The sequence below is a fragment of the Engystomops pustulosus genome, chromosome 1 (genome assembly GCF_040894005.1).
Source record: "Engystomops pustulosus chromosome 1, aEngPut4.maternal, whole genome shotgun sequence".
Classification (NCBI taxonomy): domain Eukaryota; kingdom Metazoa; phylum Chordata; class Amphibia; order Anura; family Leptodactylidae; genus Engystomops; species Engystomops pustulosus.
The window spans coordinates 118,525,092-118,550,342 of NC_092411.1; the positions used below are offsets into that span (position 1 = coordinate 118,525,092).

General features: G+C 38.0%; 1 protein-coding gene across 4 annotated transcripts in view; it reads right to left on the reverse strand.

Annotated features, from left to right (window-relative positions):
- The window catches only part of PIP5K1B (phosphatidylinositol-4-phosphate 5-kinase type 1 beta), a 100,475-nt gene that overhangs the window by 17,027 nt on the left and 58,197 nt on the right, over positions 1–25,251 (reverse strand). For 3 of the 4 annotated variants that reach the window (XM_072151344.1, XM_072151329.1, XM_072151338.1), the window contains exons 5-13: positions 24,203–24,320; positions 20,135–20,287; positions 19,531–19,830; positions 6,584–6,789; positions 5,598–5,681; positions 5,421–5,469; positions 3,878–3,962; positions 2,262–2,417; positions 1,079–1,223 (exon numbers count right to left, since the gene is read on the reverse strand). In XM_072151344.1, the coding sequence (XP_072007445.1) occupies positions 1,079–1,223; positions 2,262–2,417; positions 3,878–3,962; positions 5,421–5,469; positions 5,598–5,681; positions 6,584–6,789; positions 19,531–19,830; positions 20,135–20,287; positions 24,203–24,320 (1,296 nt within the window). The remainder of the gene's footprint in view (positions 1–1,078; positions 1,224–2,261; positions 2,418–3,877; positions 3,963–5,420; positions 5,470–5,597; positions 5,682–6,583; positions 6,790–19,530; positions 19,831–20,134; positions 20,288–24,202; positions 24,321–25,251) is intronic. The other variant, XM_072151354.1, reaches the window with a different exon arrangement.

Here is a 25,251-nt window from a genome sequence, read left to right on the forward strand (position 1 = left end):
ATGATCTTTGTGGTCACATACCATACTTTTGGCATGACCATGTGCAATGATGACGCAGAATGTGTCAGGGCACTGATTGACGAAGAACTTAACATGTTTATTTTTCTTTTCTATAGCATGTTATATTTTTTATAATATCTGAAAATGTTTAACCTCATTTAATAAATGATCTATATGGATCAATAACCATTTATATAACAAGGACATAAAGTCATTGCAATCACCAAAGCCATTGAAAAACACTATATTTTTCATAAACAGGATATATTTCTCACAAAAAAAGTTTATCCAATTTGAAAGGATATTCTGGCTTCAGATTCCAAATGTCGAGCAGGGTGGAGTGTGATGAAAGATCATTTCCAGCACGAGGTGCTGACTCATCTTACAGTGTTTCACTACTCCCAACAACAATTATTAGAAGGTGATTCTACATGTATATACACTTTCTTTCATTATCTGAAATTAGGTACAATGCCACACATTTTTATTGCTGATGCGGGTTAAGGCTACTGTAAATGGGATGTTTAGAATATGTGGGGCCCCCAACACTCCACAGCCTCAAATTATAATCTGTCTCAGTATGTGAATACATGCTACCTGCATAGATATGTAAAATCCAAGCCTCTTCTCATGCTGATTCCACAGTCTCCTCTGACTTTACTGCAGTCATTAGGACATGGGTGGGCAACCAGTGGCATAGGACATGGGTGGGCTGCCAGAAACTGGAAGTTATATATAAATGCTGCCTTCTATGACATGATTATATTTAGAAGTTGGAGACGGGCAAATGCAAAGAGTCATTTTAGTCAAATATGCAACCTCAAAGGTTTACAGTGGGGTCCTTCATCTCTCTCAGACCTCCTCTGCTGGGTTTAATGGAACTGGGCGTTTGGGCCTTCTATAATAATCATTCAAAAATCCTTAATATACCAAATGTATTGGAATTGTATTGTGAACAAAGCCTTATTCATTTGGCTGATAAAAATGACACCTGAATTTCAACGGTACTATCTTTGTGTTATTCTGTAACTTCCTAATACCATATGTTAAGAAAGGATATTACTTTATGGTTGTTTACCTGCTAGAATAGTGAATTGTGTCTTCATGATGATACTGATCATCAACATACAATGATGAAGAGGATATTGTTGTTGCTAAGGAAGCAGCCTCAAACAAGGATGGTGTGCTTGGCACAAGGTCAGACCGCTGCCTCGAATTTAATGCTGGAAAAATAAACAAGTACAGGTTTATTAGATATTATTTGTATGCAGCATATGCAAATTTATCTGATCAATGGGGGCAGGGAGCAGCTTTATCTGTTCATTCTGTCTAGATCAGGGCCTTTGAGGACTCATTGATATGTCCCTATCTATATGAAGTTATCCCAATGCCCTCCTGAGCAGTCATAAATATCTTGTGTGTCTTAGAGGACAGGAATGGTCATTACTTGATCGATCAGTATAGGGTTGAAAAACACCTAACCCTGTGGGTCTTTCAAGCATGATAAATGGTTCCCCATAACAGAGCAGCAGAGCTGTTACTTTTACAGCATTCAACTGTGTTCTTACTGCTTAAAGGGATACTCTCACCAGCACCTACCTAAGGTAGGGTATGAATTGACCTTTCTATCATTCCATCTTTTATGTTAAAACTCACTTGTTTTCCTAGATATAAAATATGCTAAAACATCATATAAAAAGTCACCTTTTGACTGAAATGAGTTACTTCTAAAGGTTGAAATAGGAGCTTCACTTTAGACACACATATCTTGGACTATGTAGTACCTGGAACCAAGCTTTCTAGGAAAAATTCTAACCTATGTCTTTAACTGCTGTGCCACACAGAAACACAAACTGCTGCAACATGAAAGATGAGAATATTTGCTTTAATATGATACCATAAGCATGTTACAAAGAGCCAAAGAAGAAAGACGCACTCAGTTTTTAAAAGTGACTCTTCTTAGCTCATTTGCATATGACTTTGGATGGGTCTTTCATAGCCCAGTGAGTGAGTTAAACAGAAAAAAGTGGAATGCTAGAAAGGTCTTACTGGTGTAAAAGCTGGAGTACCTTTAAAGATGTTTGGCATGGAGGCAGACAAAGCTGTCAAAAAACTCACACTGGGTATAGAAGTAAAATTCTCTGGCTATCGATTCTTTACACTATGCTTTTAGAAACCTAAGAATGTTTTTTCTGGAATTGGCAGTAAACATTGCTGAAATGGGGCAGTTTCTCTGCAATCTGTCACCTGATTCTTCTTACCCTCTTCATCCAAACTGGTGAAACTCTGACCTTCTGTCATCTTGTTGTTCTTCTCTTCTATGGACTCATGTGTGTTGGCAGACAATATCTCCTGTGATGAAGACTTCAAAGCTGGAATAGAATTGCACCGTCGCTTAGAAGGTGATGACTTTATAGCTGGGGAAGAGAAATTGCATGTTACTCCTTGGTGTTTCATCCTTGGTCAAGGACCTACTTTACAATGAATTTCACTTTATTATTTAGAATACAATTATCATTTGTAAAGTATCAAAGTGTAAGAAAACATCTTTAAAAATTGAATACAATGATGTGTGGCTTTTATATTAGGATGTCCGATTAAATATGAAATCATAAAGTTGATATAAGCGATGATGAGGAACATAGACTTATCTACTTTATTCACCATCATTCCATTTATTATCTATAGCTAACAAGAGCAGTTATTGCACTTAAAGGAGACCTGTAATAGTGTATATTTAGTACAGTCTACAAACAGCATGCTATTGAGAATGAGAAGCTACACAAATTTGTTTACAAGACGGAGATTGGGTATAATATATTGATGATATATATATATATATATATATATATATATATATATATATATATAAGGATCTGATAAAAAGAGGTTGATCTAAAATTCCAATGCACCCCTACTCTGTACCATTTTTATTACTGGAATCTTTGGAAGTGACTTTAAGTGGATTTTGTACCCCCAGTAGGGGGTAGTAGGGCCAGGTGTATCTAATACCTTTGCACCTCAATATTAATTGTTAACCCTTAATGGATACAGCTTTATGTGCACTCAAATGACTTCTTAAATTTATTACAAATTAGCACAGAGGTGACATTAACGTCTGTACAAGCTTCATAGATGCTTGTGCAGGAGTTTTACTTCTTTGAATAGGCCACATAGGCCTATAAATTCCTGTGGTTGCCATGTGAATAGCTGCACAGCAATACTCTCAGAAATTAGCAGTGAGGGAGGAGTTGTATGAGCATCAAGGAAGCATGTAGTCAAGATTCTCTAAAACAGATATTGCTTTATACACAGACCATTGGCTGTTCCTGAAGGTGGGTGGAGCTACCAAGGCCATGCCCATCCCTCTTCATATTACATATTACAGGCTGCGGTAGGGCTTCATACACTATAATCCAAACATAAATGCATGTCTCTAACATTTTTAATTTGGTGTTTATGCTCAAATCAGAACCATAGTTTATACTTTAATGACCTTGGGGAAGGGGGCTGGGGTGACTTTTTGAGATTTGATCTGTAGAACAACATACCTAGAAACTGTCCTGGCGGGCAGTTCATGGCCGAAGTGCAAGTGTGCTTAAGTCCTTAAATGTAGAATTACCCAAATATGGCATTTTTACACCGTCTCTGGTAAACATAATCCTCCAAAATGTTCAGAGTAACATTTTACTCTGTCAGAATAAATGTAGTGCAACCTCACAGTGTAACAGACTGTAAAGCTACAGCATGGAGTAGCTCTGGCACATCCCACCAGAGCCCTCATTCGCATAATTTTAAAATGTAAAAATTTCATATATACTTTAAAAGTTAGTTACTGGAAGTAAAAATACAATGACATATATATACAATTTTTTACCTTGGACTTTTTTAAAGACCCTGGAGTTCATAAACTTCAAAAATCTATCTGCATAAAAACTTGGTCTATGGACTGACACTGTGTCCTAGAAAGAAAATAACAAGCATTCATGTTATAAAACAGTAAATCCTGCTAATGCAAATTCCTCTGATAAGCCCATGAGAACAGTTTTTCCCAATGAAATTCTTGTGAAAGCAAATCCTGTTATACAAGATTCTCGCTTAGCTCCCTGGGGGATTTTTAAAGTAAATCCAGTGGATTGCTTTAACGGGAAGAATAAAGCCCATCCATCCAGCAAGATCTTATTTTGTGTTGCCTACCAAGACCTGTTTTGACCTATGGAGCAATGTAAGATATAGCTAGATATAAAGTATGTTCCAAAGACTTTTACTATCTTTACAGAAGGGTCAAGCATTATGGAACTGACTTTGTGAGCTTTAAGTTTAGATACAAAACTGTTTAAATGGAAAGATCTCTTAGCAACTAGAAGGCATGTTGTCATACAAGGTGTGTATTGAGAACAAATGTTTGCCCATGTCTACCATATAATTGAACTTCCCAGGCTATTTATTCTTTCGAGTGTCAATAAAATACTTCTTGCTATGAGGGGGGAAGGTGTGTGATATCTAAAAATTTGCTGAATATTCATAGTGATCTAACATCTAAACTTTCAACAAACTTTGCAGAAATCAATAGACCACTGTGTGTACATGAGAATAACACTGGGCATCATATGACTTGTAGCCTTTATTTTGTAGAAGAGGATACATTGCTTCTGTGAGTCAGGTAAGGAGGGAAGATGGGAGTTTAAGAGCCAAAGTAAGTGGATAAGGATGCACATTTGCTGATAAGACATATAAGAAAGTTTTGCATAGTCACTTGTACTACTGATTTCTGAAAAGTTTGTTGACATATTATTGACCAGGTTAGCAGGTGACAGTAGTCAGTTTTGTTCTGCCATCTGAACACCCTAATATATAGTGAAGTACAATGAAGCCTCTTTCAGACAACTACCTAAACTGTACTGAAAATGGTCTTCTAGAAGAGTGGTATTTTTAAAGAACAAAAAATATGTCACAGGTCATCAGGTTTGATTAAAGGACTAGTCTAATCAAAGAAATGGCCTTTGGCAGAGGTTTCATTGTATTTACATTAACAGTACAGAATATTCTCTCTCCAGTTGACTCAAGTTGAGTCTATGATAACCAAAATGCATTAGATTCTTTATTGAAGACTTCCTTAAAGGGCTTTCCCCACAACAGATATTTATCACCTATCTTGAATGTCACAAAAACCTAGAATAGGAGTTCAGAGCCTCTTAGTTCAACCTCACTATATGGTCATAGTGAGGAGCATCTGTAATTGAGCTGTATTAATATGTGTCCTATCAATCCATTCAATGGAATAAGAATAGGGCTACTCTTGTGAGTCAACTCCTTTATGTAAGTATATTCAAAGCAAGGTATTGTAGGCACAAAACAAGAATGAAGGAAGGCCAACAATTTACTGTTTTAGTAAATATATTTCAGACAGAGAAACTCACCCCATCATAAACTAAAGCTTTCCATGAATGTTCCAATTTCTTTATTAACCTAAGGATAAAACAATATATCTGTAGTTATCAATGCTCTTTGTGTTTCTTCAGTCAGAAAGAACTATTGAAACATTTAAGAGTCCTTTAAATGCAACAGAATTTTAGTAAACAAAGTACATTATATACCTGTAAGACTGGAGAATATCGATAATACCCATAAAAAGCAGCATTCTCTCTCCCTTATGGTTTTTAGCAGGAATACCACCCATCCTATTTAAGAAATGAGAACATTGTCATATTTTAAGTGGCTAAAACATAACTTATGGTCAGTAAGAGTTTATCCAAATTATGCAATTTGATAATGAGAAATATTCCATCATTACATCAATTACCATCTATTAATTTTTACAGTTTTAAAGTTTTTGTGTATACAAGGCAGTCCCCGGGTTGCACACATGATAGGTTCTGTAGGTTTGTTCTTCAGTAGAATTTGTATGTAAGTTGGGACTGTATATTTTATAATTGCATCCAAAGCCAAATTTTTTGGTCTCTGTGACAATTGGATTTAAAAAATGAACCAGGATTAACAATAAAGCTTAATTGCAGATACCTTTGATAGATGTTACAGCTGATCATTGAAGCCTAGGGCTAAAGAACAGTAAATCATCAACATCCAATGGTCCGTTTGTAACTAGGGGTCGGGGTTCTTAAGTAAGGGACCACCTGTAGTCAAATGGTAACAGGGTCCCATAGCTAGAAAAAACCATGTGGTGTCTGTAATGTTAATAATGATAATAATAATTCTTTAATTATGTAGCGCACACCGTTATATTGGCACTATATGAATAAAAGTTAGTATTATTTTTTTATAAATACATGTCAGTAATGTCTACAGCACCACAACTAATATTCTTTAGTACTGTGCAGGTTTATAGGTCATGGATCTGTACATCCCTAAAAAACTTTAAAAGTAATTCTTATTTTTCCAATTAGTCCATAATAATTTTGTTTCTCAATAAGGTTGTCCCGTGCTTTGTATCTCCTGCATTTAATATTGCTGTAAAGTCTTTCACCAACAGGCTGATCAGGACTCTGCTCTGTCGGTTTGTGTTCTGGCTTAGGACTTTAGCTGCAAGATGCATCACTTTACCAATAAATTTAAAAAGCCTTACGTGTTTTCCTTTGTGACTGCATCAACAGCCTTCCCGGGGCCCTGTATAGACTCTAAGGCTGTGGAATACAGAACTTTCTGTACTGATGGACGTTTATTATCTATAGAATAATGAGAAGTCTCTCCTTCTTTTTCTTTGGGTGGACGGTCAAGTACATGAACCCCAAGGAGCAGGCTGTAGTCCATAATCTTGAAACTTTCCAACACCTGTTTAAATAGACAGAATATTCATTACTAGTTGCATAGCTTAAAGGGGTTGTCTGGAGTTTAAAAAATATGGCTGCTTTCTTTCAAAAACATCACCAAACCTGGCCATGGCTTGTCCTGGTATTGCAGCCAAGCTGTTTATAGATGAATTGAGCTTGGTTGCAAGCACTTCCTTTGTCAGGAAAGCAATGTCATCTTGCCAGTTAAATGGGGAAAATGTAATATATATGTGGAGTAGGGTCTAAAGGTAATAATTTATTGGCATCCAAATGGAATGTATCAAATCATACAGAAAAACAGGGATGCCCATAATATATAATAATTCATGAAAATTCTTTATTTAAGAAATAGGGTACATACATTTAAAAACATTTAAAAAGGCACTTTACTGTGCCAAAACAAACCAGCAAGTCCCGTGCCTGATGTAACGATAACATAATAAGGGTGTATATACAGCTATAAATAATTAAGAAGAGAGTAAAAGGTAAATCCACAAGTGTGGTGTAAATAAGCTGTATAGTAAATCAAACCATAGTTACCTAAGTGTATAGGTTGGGCACCGGGGGCTGGAGCGATCCCCACGCGTTTCGCCTGCGAGCCAGGCTTCCTCAGGGGTGCCAGAGAATGTGAGAAATGAAATTATATAGTCCTCCTGCCCCCGGACATCCGGCATGGATCAACCGCGTATTGCGGTTCAAAGATGCGGCGTGCGTGTCGTATACCGGAAGTGTGTAAGTCACATGCACATCCGGGACCGGATATGACGTCTGCCCAGAGTGTGATGATGCGGATTATAGCGCATGCGCAGATGGCGTGACAGACCCGAAAGTCTTGTCACGTACTTTAAAATATAAGACATTCATTCCACGTTATAGCGCATGCATAAGAGCATAGCTGCGTGTATCGCAAAAGGTGAAAAATATACAACACAAGCCCATTGGTTGTATGTTATTATGTAGAAAATAGCCAATAACATAGCTTATCAGGGAGGTGTTACGAACAATTAATTATTAATAATGAAATAAATAAAGTGCAAAAGAGGTGCAAATAAAAAATGGGATATCTGAGTGCTTTCTAAACCGTATATACAGGTAAGTAATATAAAGTGCCTGAGTGCATGATGAAGATTAAAAGAGGGGACTGTATAGTATAAGGTGCATTATGAATGCACCTTATACTATACAGTCCCCTCTTTTAATCTTCATCATGCACTCAGGCACTTTATATTACTTACCTGTATATACGGTTTAGAAAGCACTCAGATATCCCATTTTTTATTTGCACCTCTTTTGCACTTTATTTATTTCATTATTAATAATTAATTGTTCGTAACACCTCCCTGATAAGCTATGTTATTGGCTATTTTCTACATAATAACATACAACCAATGGGCTTGTGTTGTATATTTTTCACCTTTTGCGATACACGCAGCTATGCTCTTATGCATGCGCTATAACGTGGAATGAATGTCTTATATTTTAAAGTACGTGACAAGACTTTCGGGTCTGTCACGCCATCTGCGCATGCGCTATAATCCGCATCATCACACTCTGGGCAGACGTCATATCCGGTCCCGGATGTGCATGTGACTTACACACTTCCGGTATATGACACGCACGCCGCATCTTTGAACCGCAATACGCGGTTGGTCCATGCCGGATGTCCGGGGGCAGGAGGACTATATAATTTCATTTCTCACATTCTCTGGCACCCCTGAGGAAGCCTGGCTCGCAGGCGAAACGCGTGGGGATCGCTCCAGCCCCCGGTGCCCAACCTATACACTTAGGTAACTATGGTTTGATTTACTATACAGCTTATTTACACCACACTTGTGGATTTACCTTTTACTCTCTTCTTAATTATTTATAGCTGTACATACACCCTTATTATGTTATCGTTACATCAGGCACGGGACTTGCTGGTTTGTTTTGGCACAGTAAAGTGCCTTTTTAAATGTTTTTAAATGTATGTACCCTATTTCTTAAATAAAGAATTTTCATGAATTATTATATATTATGGGCATCCCTGTTTTTCTGTATGATTTGTTAAATGGGGAAAATGAAGAATAAAAGTTGTGATTTAACTGGCTACTTTAACTAGTTACTGAAAGAAATAAAGACATGTTTCCTGTTTTATAAATCTCCCCTCTAATGTGCAAAAGCTACTTTATGGCAGTAGGTATAAGCACTTATCATAGCATAATATAAGCCACTAATAATACACCAACACTTGCTTTTTCTGAATAAGCAACTTTTCATCATAGACAGAAATACAATAGAAGATAACACCCCAACTGAGCTTTTGGCAAGGATGGAGACTTTCTTAATTTAAAGGGGTTATCCACTTTATGCAAATAATTAATTTGATTAGTGTAAAGACATTTTTTCAACTATTTTCCAATATACTTTCTGCATCAATTCCTCATGCTTTTCTATATCTCTGCTTGCAGAGATTCAACAGGAAGGTTCATTATTTACTTCCTGTGGATAAAAACCAGTTTATGGTCATGTGATGTCACACAGGTGCACGGCTCCTTATAACAAATAGCTCTTTTGCTAAAAGTGGACAACCCCTATAAGCCATTCAGTGTTCCAGTCTTTACGAAAATACATACATAAACAGAGATAATAATACATAAACAGAGAGCTTATCTAGTACTGAAAGGCCTTTGTTTTCTTGCATTACACAGTATAATTAGTAATTTCATAGTTTATATGGTTGAAAAAAATACACGTGTCCATCAATTTCAACCAAGAAAGGGAAGAGATTGGATGAGAAAGGGATTTAGGGGAAACAATTCTATATAACATAACCATCAATGTTATTTAGGTGTGATATGAATATGCCTTGCGTAATGTTTAGATTTCCCCTGTGGTGGCGCTGCAGATTGAACATTTAGTAGCAGATATCCTCATTTACAACAGTTGCTTTCTGGGGTTACGTGCAGAGGTACATTTTGTGGTAAGCGTACCCAAGTATGGACTGCCCAAGGTCGGCAGACTCTCCAACACCATTAACCAAAACAACATTTAATGGTAATTTCTGAGCATTACTAAGCAGGTTAGTGACAGTTATACAGGGGGTTTTGTAACAGCAAGATATAAAGTACACATCTATATTCTAGGAACTTTTACATGTTATCATTGACCAGACAAACACACAAGATGTGTTCTTTTTATCATTGTGCCATTTGTTTCAAGGAATTGAAGCTACATGGAACACAGAATAAACAAGCATTGAAGTGCTTAGATGATAACTTGCCATTCTGGAGCCTTGTACCATTTTGCTCTACAATTTATGCCATCCCTATTTATGCAGCTACTGTTTTCAGCCCAGGTGGCCAAAAACACAATAAAAGTTAGTAAATAGGAAAGTTAGTAAGGAGTCGATAAATGCAACAGTAATTACAGAATGGAAATTTTATAATTTAATATAGGGAAAAATTTATCACAGATCTCTTTCTAAAATGAATTTAATTCATTGGACCTAATTATACAACAAATTTGAGACAGGGCAAAGTGTCATGTTAGTAAGTATATAAGGGTGGTTTGACACTCAGCATTTTTGAGGAAAAAACATTTGCATATTTTTGCTAACTTCTTTGCTTTTGTTTCACATTCTTGTATCCAATTTACCCACGTTTATCAACGTGTTTGCACCACTTTTCTGTCTGACTTTGCACTAGAAAGAACGTGCAAACTGCTTGTACACAAATTTTGTTTACGTCATAAACAACGGCCCACATTTACTAAAAGCAGTGCAAACTGCACTATGTACAGTTTTCCTGTGTAGAGTACAAGGAGGGGTAGATTCTAGATTTTTGACGCACGTTCATCATGAATCTGGTGCTCCCTGCACTGCCACTACCACTTTTTTATTGGTGCACCTTTAACATAGGGCTTGCGACACAATTCTGTCAAACTTTGCATGATAAATGTGGCGCACGGTTCGAAGGAGCACCAGAACGCCCATTTCAGTGCAGAATTGCGCCGCAATTGTGTAGCATGCGAAAAGAACGTGCAAAGTCCGCCCGAAAACTGGCGCAAGCTTCGCAGAAAATGTGGGCCAATATGTCTAAAAAGTGCCACCCAAATAACAGTTTTCATTGCAAATGTTGCAACAACATTATTTGACAAGCAAAAAACACTGTCACAAAAAAGTAGCTGAATAAAGCCTACTATCTTTAGGTTGAGCTGTAGCCAGGTTGGGTGTGCCTGGTATCATCTAAACGACTGTTGATAAGCTCTGTAGACACTGGCGGTGGTGTTGAAGCTGCCATAAGGACCGTTATGGTTATATAAGCCCACAGGCTTCTCTAACTGCAGAATGGTTTCAGTATAGCTATATACATCTACCATGTATTGTCCTATAAAGTGTTCATGTCGCCAGGAAGCTGTCATTACAAGAATATACTTTATATTCCTGTGCCACATGTTTGCTATTCAAAACAAGAACTATTTAAATACTGACGTGGATAAATTTGCATCCAATTTTCATAAAATAACATACAACTTTTTATACATCAAAACACAAAGACCATTATAAGTAATAACTGTAGTACTATGTATATAAAAAATGAGGGTTCAGTAAGAAAAAGACATACTAATACAATTACCCTTTGCTCTTTCCTATTGCTTGTTCTATACTGATAAAAACCCTTGTTTATATGTACTACTTGTCATTCTGGCAGCCAACAGGTTTCACCCATGGGCCCAGGCAGACTTGTTTGGTTTGGCCAACATGGTCAATCAACACTCCAAGAGCCTACACACATTAAAAAAATTTAAGCAAACCTTTAACCTATCAGTTTTGTACAGATCTGGCAGCAGGTAGTGTTCATGTCTGACATGGTTAAATTATCATCTTGCATGTTAAATATATCTGCTGACTAGAGGCATTGAATCTTATACAGTGGGTACATAAAGTATTCAGACCTCTTTAAATTTTTCACTCTGTTCATTGCTGCCAATTGGTAAGAAAAAAAATTTTTTTTGCTTATTAATGTACATTCTTTTTGCTAATGTATTAAACAAGAAACACTGAAATACCACATAGTCCTAAATTTTCAAACCCTTTGCTGTGACACTCATATTTAACTTGCATAATGTCCATGTCCTTCTGATCCTCCTTGGTATGGTTTAACTCCTTTATTGGAGTCCAGCTGTGGTTAATTAAACTGATAGGACTTCATTAGGAAAGGCACACACCTGTCTATATAAGACCTCACAGTTCACAGTGCATGTCAGAGCACATGAGAATCATGAGGTTTCAGGAACTGCCTAGCAAGCTCAGAGACAGAATTGTGGCAAGGCACAGATCTGGCCAAAGTTACAAAACAATTTCTGTAGCACTCAAGTTTCCTAAGAGTACAGTGGCCTCCATATGGAAGAAGTCTGGGATGACCACAACTCTTGCTCGACCTGTTCATTCAGCCAAACTAAGAAATTGTGGGAGAAGAGCGTTGGTGATAAAGTAAATAAGAACTCCAAGATCACTGTGGTTGAGGTGCAGTATGAAGATGGGATAAAGTTCCACTAGTCAACTAGTCAGTGCTTTATGGCAGAGTGTGCCGATGGAAGCCTCCCATTAGTGCAAGACGTATGAAAGCCCCCATACAGTTTGCAATAAAATACATAAAGGACTGTGAGAAATAAAATACATGAAGGACTAATACATGAGAAATAAGATTCTTTGGTCTTATGTGATGAAGATTGAACTTTTTGGTGTTAATTCTAAGCAGTATATGTGGAGAAAACAAGGCACTGCTCATCACCTGCCAAATACATTCCCAACAGTGAAACATGGTGGTGCTATAGGAGGGGGGATGTTCAGCTGCAGGGACAGGATGTCTGGTTGCAATTGAAGAAAAGATGAATGCGACCACGTACAGAGATATTATGGATGAAAATCTCTTCTACAGTTCTCTGGACCTCAGACTGTGCCGAAGGTTCACCTCCCAACAAGACAATGACCTTAAGCACACAGCTAAAATAACATAGCAGTGGCTTCAGAACAACTCTGTCACTACCCTTGACTGACCCAGCCAGGCCCCTTACCTAAACCCAATTGAGCATCTCTGAAGAGACTTGAAAATGGCTGTCCACCAATGTTCACCATCCAACCTGACAGACCTGAAGAGGTTCTGCAAGAGGCAGAGGCAATCCACATGTAAAAAACTTGTTGCATCATTCACAAGGCCGGATCACTGGGGGGCACCCCGTAGCCACCACCACTTTGCCCTTAAAGGGCAAAATGTTGGGAATCAGGTGGTTGCATGATTTTTGGGTCTGAGCTGACCGGGCCACACCCAGAAGACATGGGGCATGTCCAAACTTCAGCCTATGGCAGAGCCAGGGAACAATAAGTTCCCTGCTCTGCTATTAGATGAGCGGTGGTAAACCAAGATGGCGGCGCCCTGCCGACAGGGCGGCGCCATCTTGGTACACCTCCGGGGGTAACCGTAAGGGAAGAAGATGAAGTCGGCGTGCATCGGGGGAACAGAGGATGGTGAGGTACAATTTTATTATTTTACCTTGGACTGTATATAGTTATTATAGGGGTGTATATAGTTATTATGGGGGATTGTATATAGTTAGTTATTATAGGGGGTGTATATAGTTATTATGGGAGCCTGTATATAGTTATTATAGGGGGTTGTATATAGTTGTTATATTGTTAATGCTGGGGGTGCACATAGTGATTACTGGGGGCTGTATATAGTTATTGTTAGGGGAATGTATATACTGATTGCTGGGGGCTGTATACAGTGAATACTGGGGGGATGTATATAGTTGTTAGGGGGCTGTATACAGTAGTTACTAGGGTCTGTATATATTTATTGTTGGGGTCTGTATATAGTGATTGCTGGGGCAGCTGTATATAGTGATTGCTGGAGGGGTGTTAATACTGGGAATACTGGGAGCTGTATATAGTTATTAGTGGGGAAGCTGTATATAGTTATTGCTGGGAGCCTGTGTATAGCGATTGCTTTTCCCTGTCTGGACTACATTCAATGGGGTCCCCCACCAGATTTTGCGCTCAGGGGTCCCCACCAACCTTAATCCGGCCCTGATCATTCATCATTCCCAAGAAAACTCATGACTTTACTTGCTCAAAAAGGGCCTCTACTCAATACTGAGCAAAGGGTCTGAATACATATGACCATGTGATATTTCAGTTTTTCTTGTTTAATAAATTAGCAAAAATATCTACATTTCTAGTTTTTTTAATTCACGATGGGATGCAGAGTTTACATTAGTAAGCAAAAAAAATTGATCTTACCAAATGGCTGCAATAAAACAAAGAGTGAAAAATTTAGAAAGTGAGCCTCCAGGCTGGTTCTTCACACAGTTACTTTAAACCTAAGTATTAGGAACTGGATTCCACTCCTTCAAAATAGGACACTATTTAGTCGCCCCAAGAACAATTATTTTATTTTAATTTTCCCATCAAAAATTATGGAAAAAAATCCCTGAAATAAGCAAAACATGGCATGTTACACTTTCTATTTAGAAATACACATTGGGGCAGATTTATCAAGCTGTCTGAAAGGCTAGAATATTTTAAAGGGGAGCTGTAATTGGTTGCCATGGGCAACTAGAAATATTCTGACTTTCAGACAGCTTGACAAATCTGCCCCATTATATGACAATAGATTGCACAATGGGAAACTTTACCCTGCCAAAGTAGGCTTGCAGGGAAATGTCATAACGCCGAGGCGTAGGATTGGCTTCAACGGCCTCCCTTACCCTGCTATCCAATCACAGTTATGCCAAACGTTTCCAGGTACAAAGCTACTTATAGAGAATCCTCTGGCAAGAGAGAAGTTATAGAGCCTATTGTACTGGTGCCTATCTTTGTGAACTGCTTAGCTTCTGTAACCATTTGTAACTGCTGACTTTACGTGCCTTTGTGAAAAGGGATCGCCAGCCCGTAAGAAAGAGAAGATTTAATGTATATGTAGTTATAGTGTCTCTCCTATATGTAGAAAACTGTAAAAGCTTACTCTATACAATCTAGCAATAGGAATATAAAAAACAAAACAAAAGGGCTCATGAGACTTTAAATTCTGGAAGCATTCTGGCAGGGCACAGGTGACTTTTTGGCGGAGGGAAAGAGAACAATCAGGTCTGTCTTCTTTTGAAGAAAATTAAATGTCTGTGTGCAGAGAGATCTATTTCTACTGCCCGGCCAAATTGAGCTGTTTTGATAGAATACAATCAACCCTGTCTCCACTGATTTACCTTTCTGTACAGCATGAATAATAAGCTATTATTGCACACTGAGGACTCTAAAAACAGAAATAAACCTTATTTCTGTGCTATAGTTTATGTGTTGGTCATCTTCATGAAATAGGACTAGCTAAGTTGACCTACCTACTGGCTCCTGCTCCATACTTACAGGCTACAAATAAACCCTGTGTAGCATGATCTTGCAGGTTTGCTTTTCAAGGCCGCAAATGTGTTCAGGCGGCGCAAACCGGCCTTTATGTTGGTTCAATACCACAGACTGCACACATTGCAGAGGAGGGGAGTCACATAGAAATATGATTCAAGGGCTTCTTACAGGTGGGAATCCTTGTATCATATTTCTGTTTGATACAAAGACTCCTGTCCTGTGCAATGCATTCAGTCCCTGGGATTAGACCAATATACAGGTCTGATTTCATGGGCTAAACACGATCACGTGTAGTTGGCCTCAATTTGTATTTTATGTCATGGCAGGAAAAATATGGAATATCCTGAACAAAGTCAGAATTTAAAATAAAGTTGGGTGCAGGCCATGGTTTATTTGTCATCCTGCATCATGGTCAGGAAGTATGGTCAGTGGCATGTGTTTCCTGTAATGTAAAAGAATGTAGGTGCGAAATAATTGTGTATATACGCTTATATAAACATAAAAAACTGACCGCAAAGCATTTCAGGAGAACATTTCACATTAATTAACCTCTCCACGCTCTGCGTCCGATATATCAGATACTGAGCACAGTGACTCAGCGCTCAGCATCCGATATATTGGACCCGAGCACTTCCTGTCTCGCGATAGGGTGACGAGTGTATGGGGAGGGTGGGGACCGCAAGGTGACACCCACCCGCTGACATCACAGGAACAATTTGATTGCAGATTGGCCAGTTACAGTGATGACAGATCCGCTCTCCAACGCCACTAGTCTAGGTGTGATCTGTCCTGTAGGTCCTGTTACACAATCACTATTACACCCCCCCAATCATACGTTTTTCTTGCATTATTCCCAGCACCATCCATTTTTCCTTGCATTATGCCCCCCATTGTCCGTTTTCCCTTCCCCCCTACTGCACTTGTAAGTGCTTTGTGATAGTAGAAGTAGGAGTAGTGCATGCGATATGTGGAGGAGCTAGTAGTGCACGCGGTGTGGAGGTGGTAGTAGTGCACGCGATGTGTGGAGGTGGTAGTAGTGCACGCCGTATGTGGAGGTGGTAGTAGTGCATGCCGTGTGGAGGTGGTAGTTCCTATACCTATATAGTTACTCGCGTATAAGCTGACCCAAGTATAAGCCGAGGCCCCTAATTTTACCACATAAACCTGGTAAAACCTATATTTTTTTTACTCGAGTATAAGCTGAGTTTCAGGTTTCTGCACATTTTTTGTGCTAAAAAACTAGGCTTATATTCAAGTATATATGGTAGATAAATTAAAGTGTTAAAAAGTTATTACAACACGAAAAGACACTTGTCAGATTAAAAAAGAACTGGCTGAGCCTTAACTTGCAAACTGGCTGCGTTCTTAAGGTCTTAAAAAAATATAGCATTACAGCACAGTCTCATAAGTGCATATCTGAATTATACCAGAATGTAGAATTATATAAAATGAGCGTTCACTCTGCTATCATCGTTAACCTCTTTCTCTCATCCTCAGGTATGTCAACATTTTTCGGTACCAAAGATCCAGAGCATCTTTTGCAATAGTGTTTTCATCTTCACCTTTCTCACCTACGGTATGTATAATATTTTTCTCTTCTGTATCCTGCATAATCTGGAAACGTATCACAAAACTTTCCAAACGTGACCTGAAAACCCATCTGTTTAGGATTTTCTACAATACACAAGAACAGCACCGCACTTCCCCCTCACCTCATATCTCCATCTATCCTCCCATATAGATTGTGAGCCCCCTGGGTAGGGTCCTCTCTCCAATTGTTCCTGATCACTGTAATTTTGTGTATTTGTATATTTGTGTATTTGTGCACTGGTTCTCATGAAATTAATGGTGCTCTATAAATACATAGCATGTAGCAAGAAGCATGCAAGTATCTCCAGTCGTATATATGATGCATTTGTATGGGATGACATAGTAGAAGTTTGCTTTACACTATCTGTTGTAATTTCCTGTTAAGAAAATACATGATAACCCCAATACCATATTCCCAGACGTCCACAGCTTATATTGTGATGATTTCTTGATAAAAATTCTGTCAACATTATTTTAATAAAGCTTCCATATGGAGTGATGGAAAGTGGCTTTATTTGCATGTCAGCAGAATGGAGACTAGATGTTATCTCCAAAGTGTATGCAGCTGAACATGAGATCACTGATAGGACATATTCACATGAGAGAACGTCAGATACTCTGTCTCTGCCAAGGCAATTTCTCAAACAATGGGAAGCATTTTTATTGATGGACAATAAAGCTTGGCACACAAGTAGATTGAATCAATGACTTGTTTTTATTCGCACTGGACACATAGGAACATGAATATGACCTGCTGTATTATTTTTGCATTTTGTAGGAATTTACAACTATAGAGGCTTTGTTTAGAGCATAGAGGATATTGCAGGGCCAACTATACAACTGCTTATTGCAGTTATTATTATGGTCAGCCATAATGGGCCAAATAAATAAAAACAAAACAAAACTGAGAACAGCAAAAGTGGCACATCACATAATTCCCAGACAATATCCTGGCAATAATCTGCCAATGTTTACGCCGGCAGCGTAAATGTAAGTGTTTTGGCCAGTTTTTGCAGCAGTGATTATTTGCCAAAACTGGGTGAAAACTGGGAAGAAAATACAGAACAGGTGCAAAGTTTTCCATTTTATTTCGATAGCAATCTACCAGAGAAATTTTCCTATACATTTGTTTAATCTATGTTGCTATGAATGTCAATACAATATTTATATAGATATAAGGATGGAAAGTGGTGACTTGCTAACTTGCTAAGGATTTTGTTAATGCGTTCTCTTCTGGAGAACATCCTTCCAAAGCCTATCTATAACTTATCCAAAATGCAGATACTACACTTTCACAGCATGTGCGTGTCAAGAAGACCTGGTCTCAATAGTCTCTATTTACAATGTGGAAATATTTAGATCAGTATTTGCAGACAGATTATTTTACTTAACTACTTTTATTTACTTACTTGTTTCCATCTACGAACAAACTAAAACAGTAGCTGAATAGCCACTGCTGTGCGAAACATATGATCAGAAAATGCTACCTGACTCTAAAGTTAATAGCAACCACCATAGTTAACAATCTAAGCAACAATTTCAGACTCAGAAAGAAGTAAACATTACAGCCTTTGGAACACAAGGTCCTTGTTATATATTTTTGAGAGGGTGTCAAATTCAATGTCATTAATGTCAATGCTGACCCTCTCCCGACAGATTCATTTTACGATTAAAATAATATTACACAGAAATTATAGTAGTATATGCAATGCTACAAAAATGTATATATACAATCATGAGTAAAAAAACACTATGATATCAATGATAATGGGTCATACAAACAACAACAGATTTCATTTTCATCAAAATGCCAAATTGCCAAATTTTGATGCCAAAATTAAAAATCTGCATGTAACCAAATCCACTACATTAATTAAAATCTTAAAGGACCATATTCACTAGCAATAAATTTGTGGCTGCATATAAATAATAAATATTTTGTTATTTTTCAATATTTTTGTGTGCAGTGTATATTTCAGGGTTTATAGTTGCATATGTCATGTATATCTGTGCTACAATCATTGGTGAAGGTTATTCATAAAGTTCCTAAGAAAACTATGAATTGTCACTTACACAAGAGGGCAAAACCAGCCAGAGCCTATTGTTACTTAAAGTGAACCTGCCGACACATTGCCCCCCCCCCCCCAAGCCCAAACACAGCACCTTCTTCTGTAATATGTATGTCCCCTGGAGGTCTTTTGAGCATATTTGCAGCATGAATGAAAAATCATCTTTTATTCTGTTGTACGATGCACTCACAACATTCAGGCAATCCCACCTTCTACAGTCAGACAACACCGCCTCCTAGGGACAGACAACACCGCCTCCGGCGAACAGACAACACTGCATGCCAGATGCATGGAGTGGGCAAAGCACACTGACTGCAGGAGTTGGGGTTACCTGACTGCAGGAGTTGGGGTTACCTGACTGCATCGTACAAAACAATAAAAGATGATTTTTCATTCATGCTGTAAAATAGAAATATGCTAAAAACACCTCCAGGGGAAGTACATATTACAGAAGAAGGTACTGTTAGTGGGACCTGTGTGTGTGTGTGTGTGTGTGGGGGGGGGGGGGGTATGGTGACAGGTTCGTTTTAAGGTTCAAGCTATATACTGTAACTATACACTAGTTACAAAAAGGAATGGCACCTTTAAATACAACCTTATTGACCATTATTAAGCTAAGTAGCAAATAGAAAATGAAGGATTTTTGGATTTTTTATTTATTTTATTTATTTTGTGTTGTTCTTACCCGACAATCCCTCTGTAGTGTCTTCATTAATGCACTGTATGTGTCAGGATCAAAATACAATCCTTCTTGCATATCTTGCAGAAAATCCAGATCTTTATAAGTAGGGCAAGATTTCTCACGTTCTTTTCGAGAAGCCCTCCGTTTGTATGTTGATCCTTTGAGATCATACTTGAAATGCATCTTGAGTGAACGTGGTAATACATTGTTCATGACCACAAGTCGAATGTTTATACCTCCAGACTGAAGACAATATAGTCCATAAAACTTGGGCAGTAGTGTCCGGGGGTTCTGATTCAAATTCTATATGGAAAAAAGATACTTTTATGAAGAAGAGATAAGATTTTATGGGTGCTCAGGCATTTCTATTATGCATATTGAACTTATCTAAGCAGGTCCAAGCTAATTCATGAATAATCTATCATCAACTTTGCTGTTGGGAGGCAAGAACCTTAGAAGAGCTTGTCTATAAATGTTTAGCAATCAAGGTAGACAGGAGGGTGGGAATAAGACCAAGGTTCATGTCAAGTGTGTGAAGAGTGAAATTAACCCATAGGTGATTCTTTTTTTAAAAAATAGCGACACTCGGTGGTATCCTCATACTCACCATATAGTAGCCCGGAAGCAACTTTTGAAGGAATTCAGCTTCTTTGTGCTGAACGGTTTTGATGATGAATTCATCATCACTTGTTACAAAGAAGATGGAGCCACTTGCACCAGGGTTAGACAGTTCTATTAAAGGTTCACTGCACAATGAATACTAAAATAAAACATACAAAAAATGTACATTAGTTTTAGCCCAAAAGCAAGAAAAATATACTTGAATACAAGTTATTTCTATTTGCCACTCTTGTCTCATATCTTGCATGTTTGTATTCCAATGATTGTTCACTTAAAGGGTTCGTAGCAACTTGGTCGAAGAAGCGGGTTTTGTTTTAATTAAGGAACGGACCAGAAGGTCAAGAAAACATCCTACTGTTCAATTCACTGTCTGTAGGATTGTCAGAACGTCTGATCACAGCACTCCGTAACTGGGAGTGCCTGAAATACGCAAGTGCTGTGTTCGGCAATTTTGGATAATTCCATAGAAATAAATGGAGTGGTGGGAAGCATGCTCAACCTGAATCTCTATCAATTAGTTAAAACGAGACACCAATTCATTGAATGGTAGGGGTCGCACATCAGCAGATCAGATTATCTTCTGTCCTGTGGTATAAGCCCTTTAAAGAAATCAATCATAATCCCCTCCCCCCCACACTCCTAACTCCTATAGACTATTACTTTGTTTACTCCTTTTCCTATAGACTTTGAACGCCTTGTACGTTACTCCAATATATGATAAACCCTGCATGCCCCATCTCCTAGAGACAATTAGTACTTGTGTCCTCACTCTAACTTTACTATCCTATCAACTCCCCCCTATACCTATACACAGGCAGTCCCCAGGTTACGTACAAGATATTTTATAATTGTAGATCCAGACAAATTTGATATTTGCCCCAGTGACAATTGGAGTGTTTTTGCTATAATGGGACCGAGGATTATTAATAAAGATTCATTAAAGAGAACTTATGGCTGATCATTGCAGCCTGGGATTATAGTAAAGCATTTAGAGAGCTTCACCGGAGGTCACAATGGGTAGAGAGGTGGTCTGTAAGTCTGGTGTTCTTAAGTAGGGGACCATCTGTACCCCTTTCTTCCACTCTTATATTCTATGACTACAGCTTACCTCTTCTATTGTTTATGATATACTGTCAGCCTACCAAGGATAAAATCTTTTTTTTTTTTTAAAAATGGGGAAAAAACACATTCCTCATCCTAAAGACACCCCGTCTGTGATTGGATGTCCTAGACACAGGCCCTCAAGTGTATAAATGCAAATACAGCCCTCAATCCATCTTTAAAAAAGAAGATAAATTATCAAAAATAGAGAGAGCCAACAGATTAGCTACATAGAACATTACAAGTGCTTTGAAGTGGTCACCATTTTATTAGATTAAAGCCCCTCCAGTGTTTTTTTTTGTCTGACTTGGCACATTATTTTCAGTGCAAATTGCTTGCACATGTATTTATAAAGTGTCTGCGACGCTCTATACCAAACGCGACACAAAATACTCCACTGAAAGGGGCGTTCCATTGCACAGTCGGACCATGCATCAAATTTATCATGCAGTGTCCAACAGAAATGTGTTGCAAAAGTGTACCAAAAAAAGTTGGTGGACTCTGTTGGAGCAGTGTAGGGAGCATTAGATTCATGAAGAATGTGCATCACAATTCATGCCGTACCCTGCACCCTTCCCAGGCAAACTGCAACTAGTGCAGTTTACACAGTTTTTTTTTATAAATGTGGATCTTGATGATCTACAACAAACATTGGGGGTCATCTACTAAGGGCCCGATTAGCGGTTTCCCGATGTGTTACCCGAATATTTCCAATTTGCGCCGATTTTCCCTGTATTGCCCCGGGTTTTTGCACACGCGATAGGATTGTGGTGCATCGGCGCCGGCATGCACGCGACGGGAATCGAGGGTCGTGGTCGAACGATAACCCGACGGATTTGGAAAAACCGCCGCATTCCTTCACCAGGTATAGGATGGTGCATTTCGGCGGACCTCGAGGAACTTCAGCGCAGCAGCGACATCTGTTGAACGTTGGAGGAACTGCCTTAGTGAATTGCCGGAAGACCCGAATCCACCGCACAGAACGCGCCGTTGGATTGCGAATGTGCCGGGTAAGTAAATCTGCCCCATTATCTGCAGTACATGTTTCTAGGTCAAGGTTACTGTATAAGACGCACATATGAGATATTCCTTTTAATGACTTGCATAAAGATTGCAATTAACTCATAGATTCTCTCAATTAGAGTGCAATCAGCAATATTCTTTGGGGTATTTAAAACTAATTAGATTATTCTGTGAAATAATTACTATAATCAATGGCTACAAAAATATAACTTCTAATAAGGCCATAGCTTCATCAAAAGCTTACTTAGGCTTTAACCCATTGTTCTTAAAGTACCAGACTGTGAGTCCATCGTGCATATAACCTACAAATATATATATTAAAGGGAACCTGTCCCCAGAGGGCTACTTATTACTGGTGACAGGTTCCCAATAGACACTGTAATGTAGACTGCAGACATGGTTTTATAATAACTGTGTGTTTCTTCATTTACTTGCTTCATTCTAGCATCTTCCCCAAAGGGGGGGGGGGGTCATTTTAAAATCTAAAGTGCACCTTCTTGTTACCATATTCAATACCCTTGTCACCCCACTTATCAGTATTCCACCCACATCCTCCCTTTTAATACATTGGCCTAATAATGTCAGCTCACTGCACAAGCAAACCTTGTGTTTGCACAGTGAGCCTTCTACCTCCGCCATGCGCATCATGCTTGTGCAGTGAGCCGACGTCATGAGGGGAAAGGATGATAAGAGGGAGAATGTGGGAGGGGAGTGGGTGTAATATTGATTTGTGGAGTGGTGAGGGAATTAAATATGCTAACAAGGAGGAACAGGTTGGATTTTAAAATGCAACTTCCTCTGGACTTGGAGGAAGATACTGGCAAGGAGTCAGGTAAACTTCTCACACAAAGCAACATAGTTATTATAAAACCATGTCTGCTATCTTACAATGTCAGGAGTAACCAGTCCCTAGTAAAAAAAAATTGTCCTCTGGTGACAGGTTCCCTTTAATGGGGAAGATTTATCAGAAGTGTCTGAGAAATATTAGAGATATACGCAACAAAAATTTACTGTTACCTTTAATTTTAAAACTTTACAAAAGGTGATGGGACCTTGCAGAGTCACAGAGATTGAATAAATAATAAAACGCTTTCTTAAAGAGTCAAAGTCAAAGTTATCAGAGTTAATGCATGCTTAAACTGAGTTTACTATTTATGTTTTGATGCACTCATTTCAATGGGCATGCGCCACAATAATGTTGTAACTTCTGTCATAAAAGTGGTGGCCGGTGAGAATCCACACCGGAAAGCCCCTTGGTGCACAGTTTTGTGTTGCGACGGACACAGTGCAGCTGAGATACAAAACTGGTGCAAATGCTTCATAAATACTTTTGGAAGAAGTTTGCACATGTATTTATGTGCATAATGCACCTGAAAACTGGTGCAGCCAGTTCAATAAATGTGGACCATTGTGTTTTTGGTGGTGCTTTTTTTCTGCTTACCATATATAATGAAATACTGTTCATAGTACTCATTAACTTTAAAAGCAATGGGGTGGTCTGCCTGTTTCTGTTTTTCCAACTTTTACTATGCCTAAATGACACATCCCCTGAATTCTTTGGATCAATATGATAATGGATTTACAAAAACTTTAGTTCCCAGAATAACAAGAAGAGCCACTCAATACTGCTGCCTCTTTGGCCGGTGTGAATCTGCCCTAAGGCAAGAATGTTAACCAATAAGAAGCGCCTAATCTTGATATATTACTGCAATAAACCAATCTATTCGAAGAAGGATCAATAATGAGTAATTGATATGCTTCTACCATAATTATTTCTAGGAATATTTGTTGTTTCAGACAATGCCAAGACAGAAATAGTATGCTGTTTTGTATAATTTTTTTAATAAACTGAACAAGGACATATTTTTCATGTAAATACAACAATTTCAACAACGTATCTAAAAGTGAGAATGCTAAACTGAATTCTTACCAAGTAATCATCTGGCTTGATACCAAAAAGCTCTCTAAAGTAGCGGAATGCTAATGGAGCGTAGGTCTTGAATCTGAAGTCTGGGTAATGATGTGCTGGGGTTAAATTGCTCCCTTCACTAAGATTTGGGAGAAAAATGTAATTTTATGAAACAGATATACAGCACATAGCAACATTTAAAATGTATCTAGCAGGAACAAAATTCATACCTCTATAACAAGACTAAAATATATAAATATACATACACATACACATTAAAATACAGTAGAGGACTAATTAGGACAAAGCCTTTTTTATGTGCTATGTAACCATGGCAGAATTTCCCTTTATCTTATATTCCTTTATATACAATACAGTTCTCTTGTATAATACACTTCTTACTGACATAATCAAGACAATCAGAAAATGTTATAGACTTGATTGTCTTTCATTGTTTATCATTGTTTGACCATTCCAATTTGAGATTCACATGTTCTATAACACATGGAAACTTTCAAATGAGATTGACTGTTGGTGCTTAAGTCAAGGTCTGTATTACAGCAATGGAAATAAACACACAAGGTTTAATAGCATGTTATGTTATTACTAATATTTATTTTTATTATGTGAGTCACCTTGCTCCTGGCATGTCTCACTACAGTTTTCCATTTAACAGTTTATGATACTTAAGGTACATTTTGTTAGCATAACTGTTCCTTAGGAGGTCACTGTATCGCTATGGTCACTACTGGCTAGAGATGTTGATAACTACCGTAGAATGTTATGATAATTTATTTATAAAAGCCACAAAATGTTACCCAAATGAAAAAATAATAGATTGCTGTGAATTAAACATTCTAATCTAATAGGCATAAACCGCATAATAATTTAGTCAGTAGAAATATAACTATAAAGCAATCTGTCCATCTATGGCCACAAAAAGTTGCTTTTTAAATAATGTTTTATTACTGCAATATTAACAAATATAATAAGAAAATTATGTGGAACCATAGAAACAGACTACAAAAAATGCTAATTTACAGTATAAGGAAAAAATGGAAAGGTAGCAC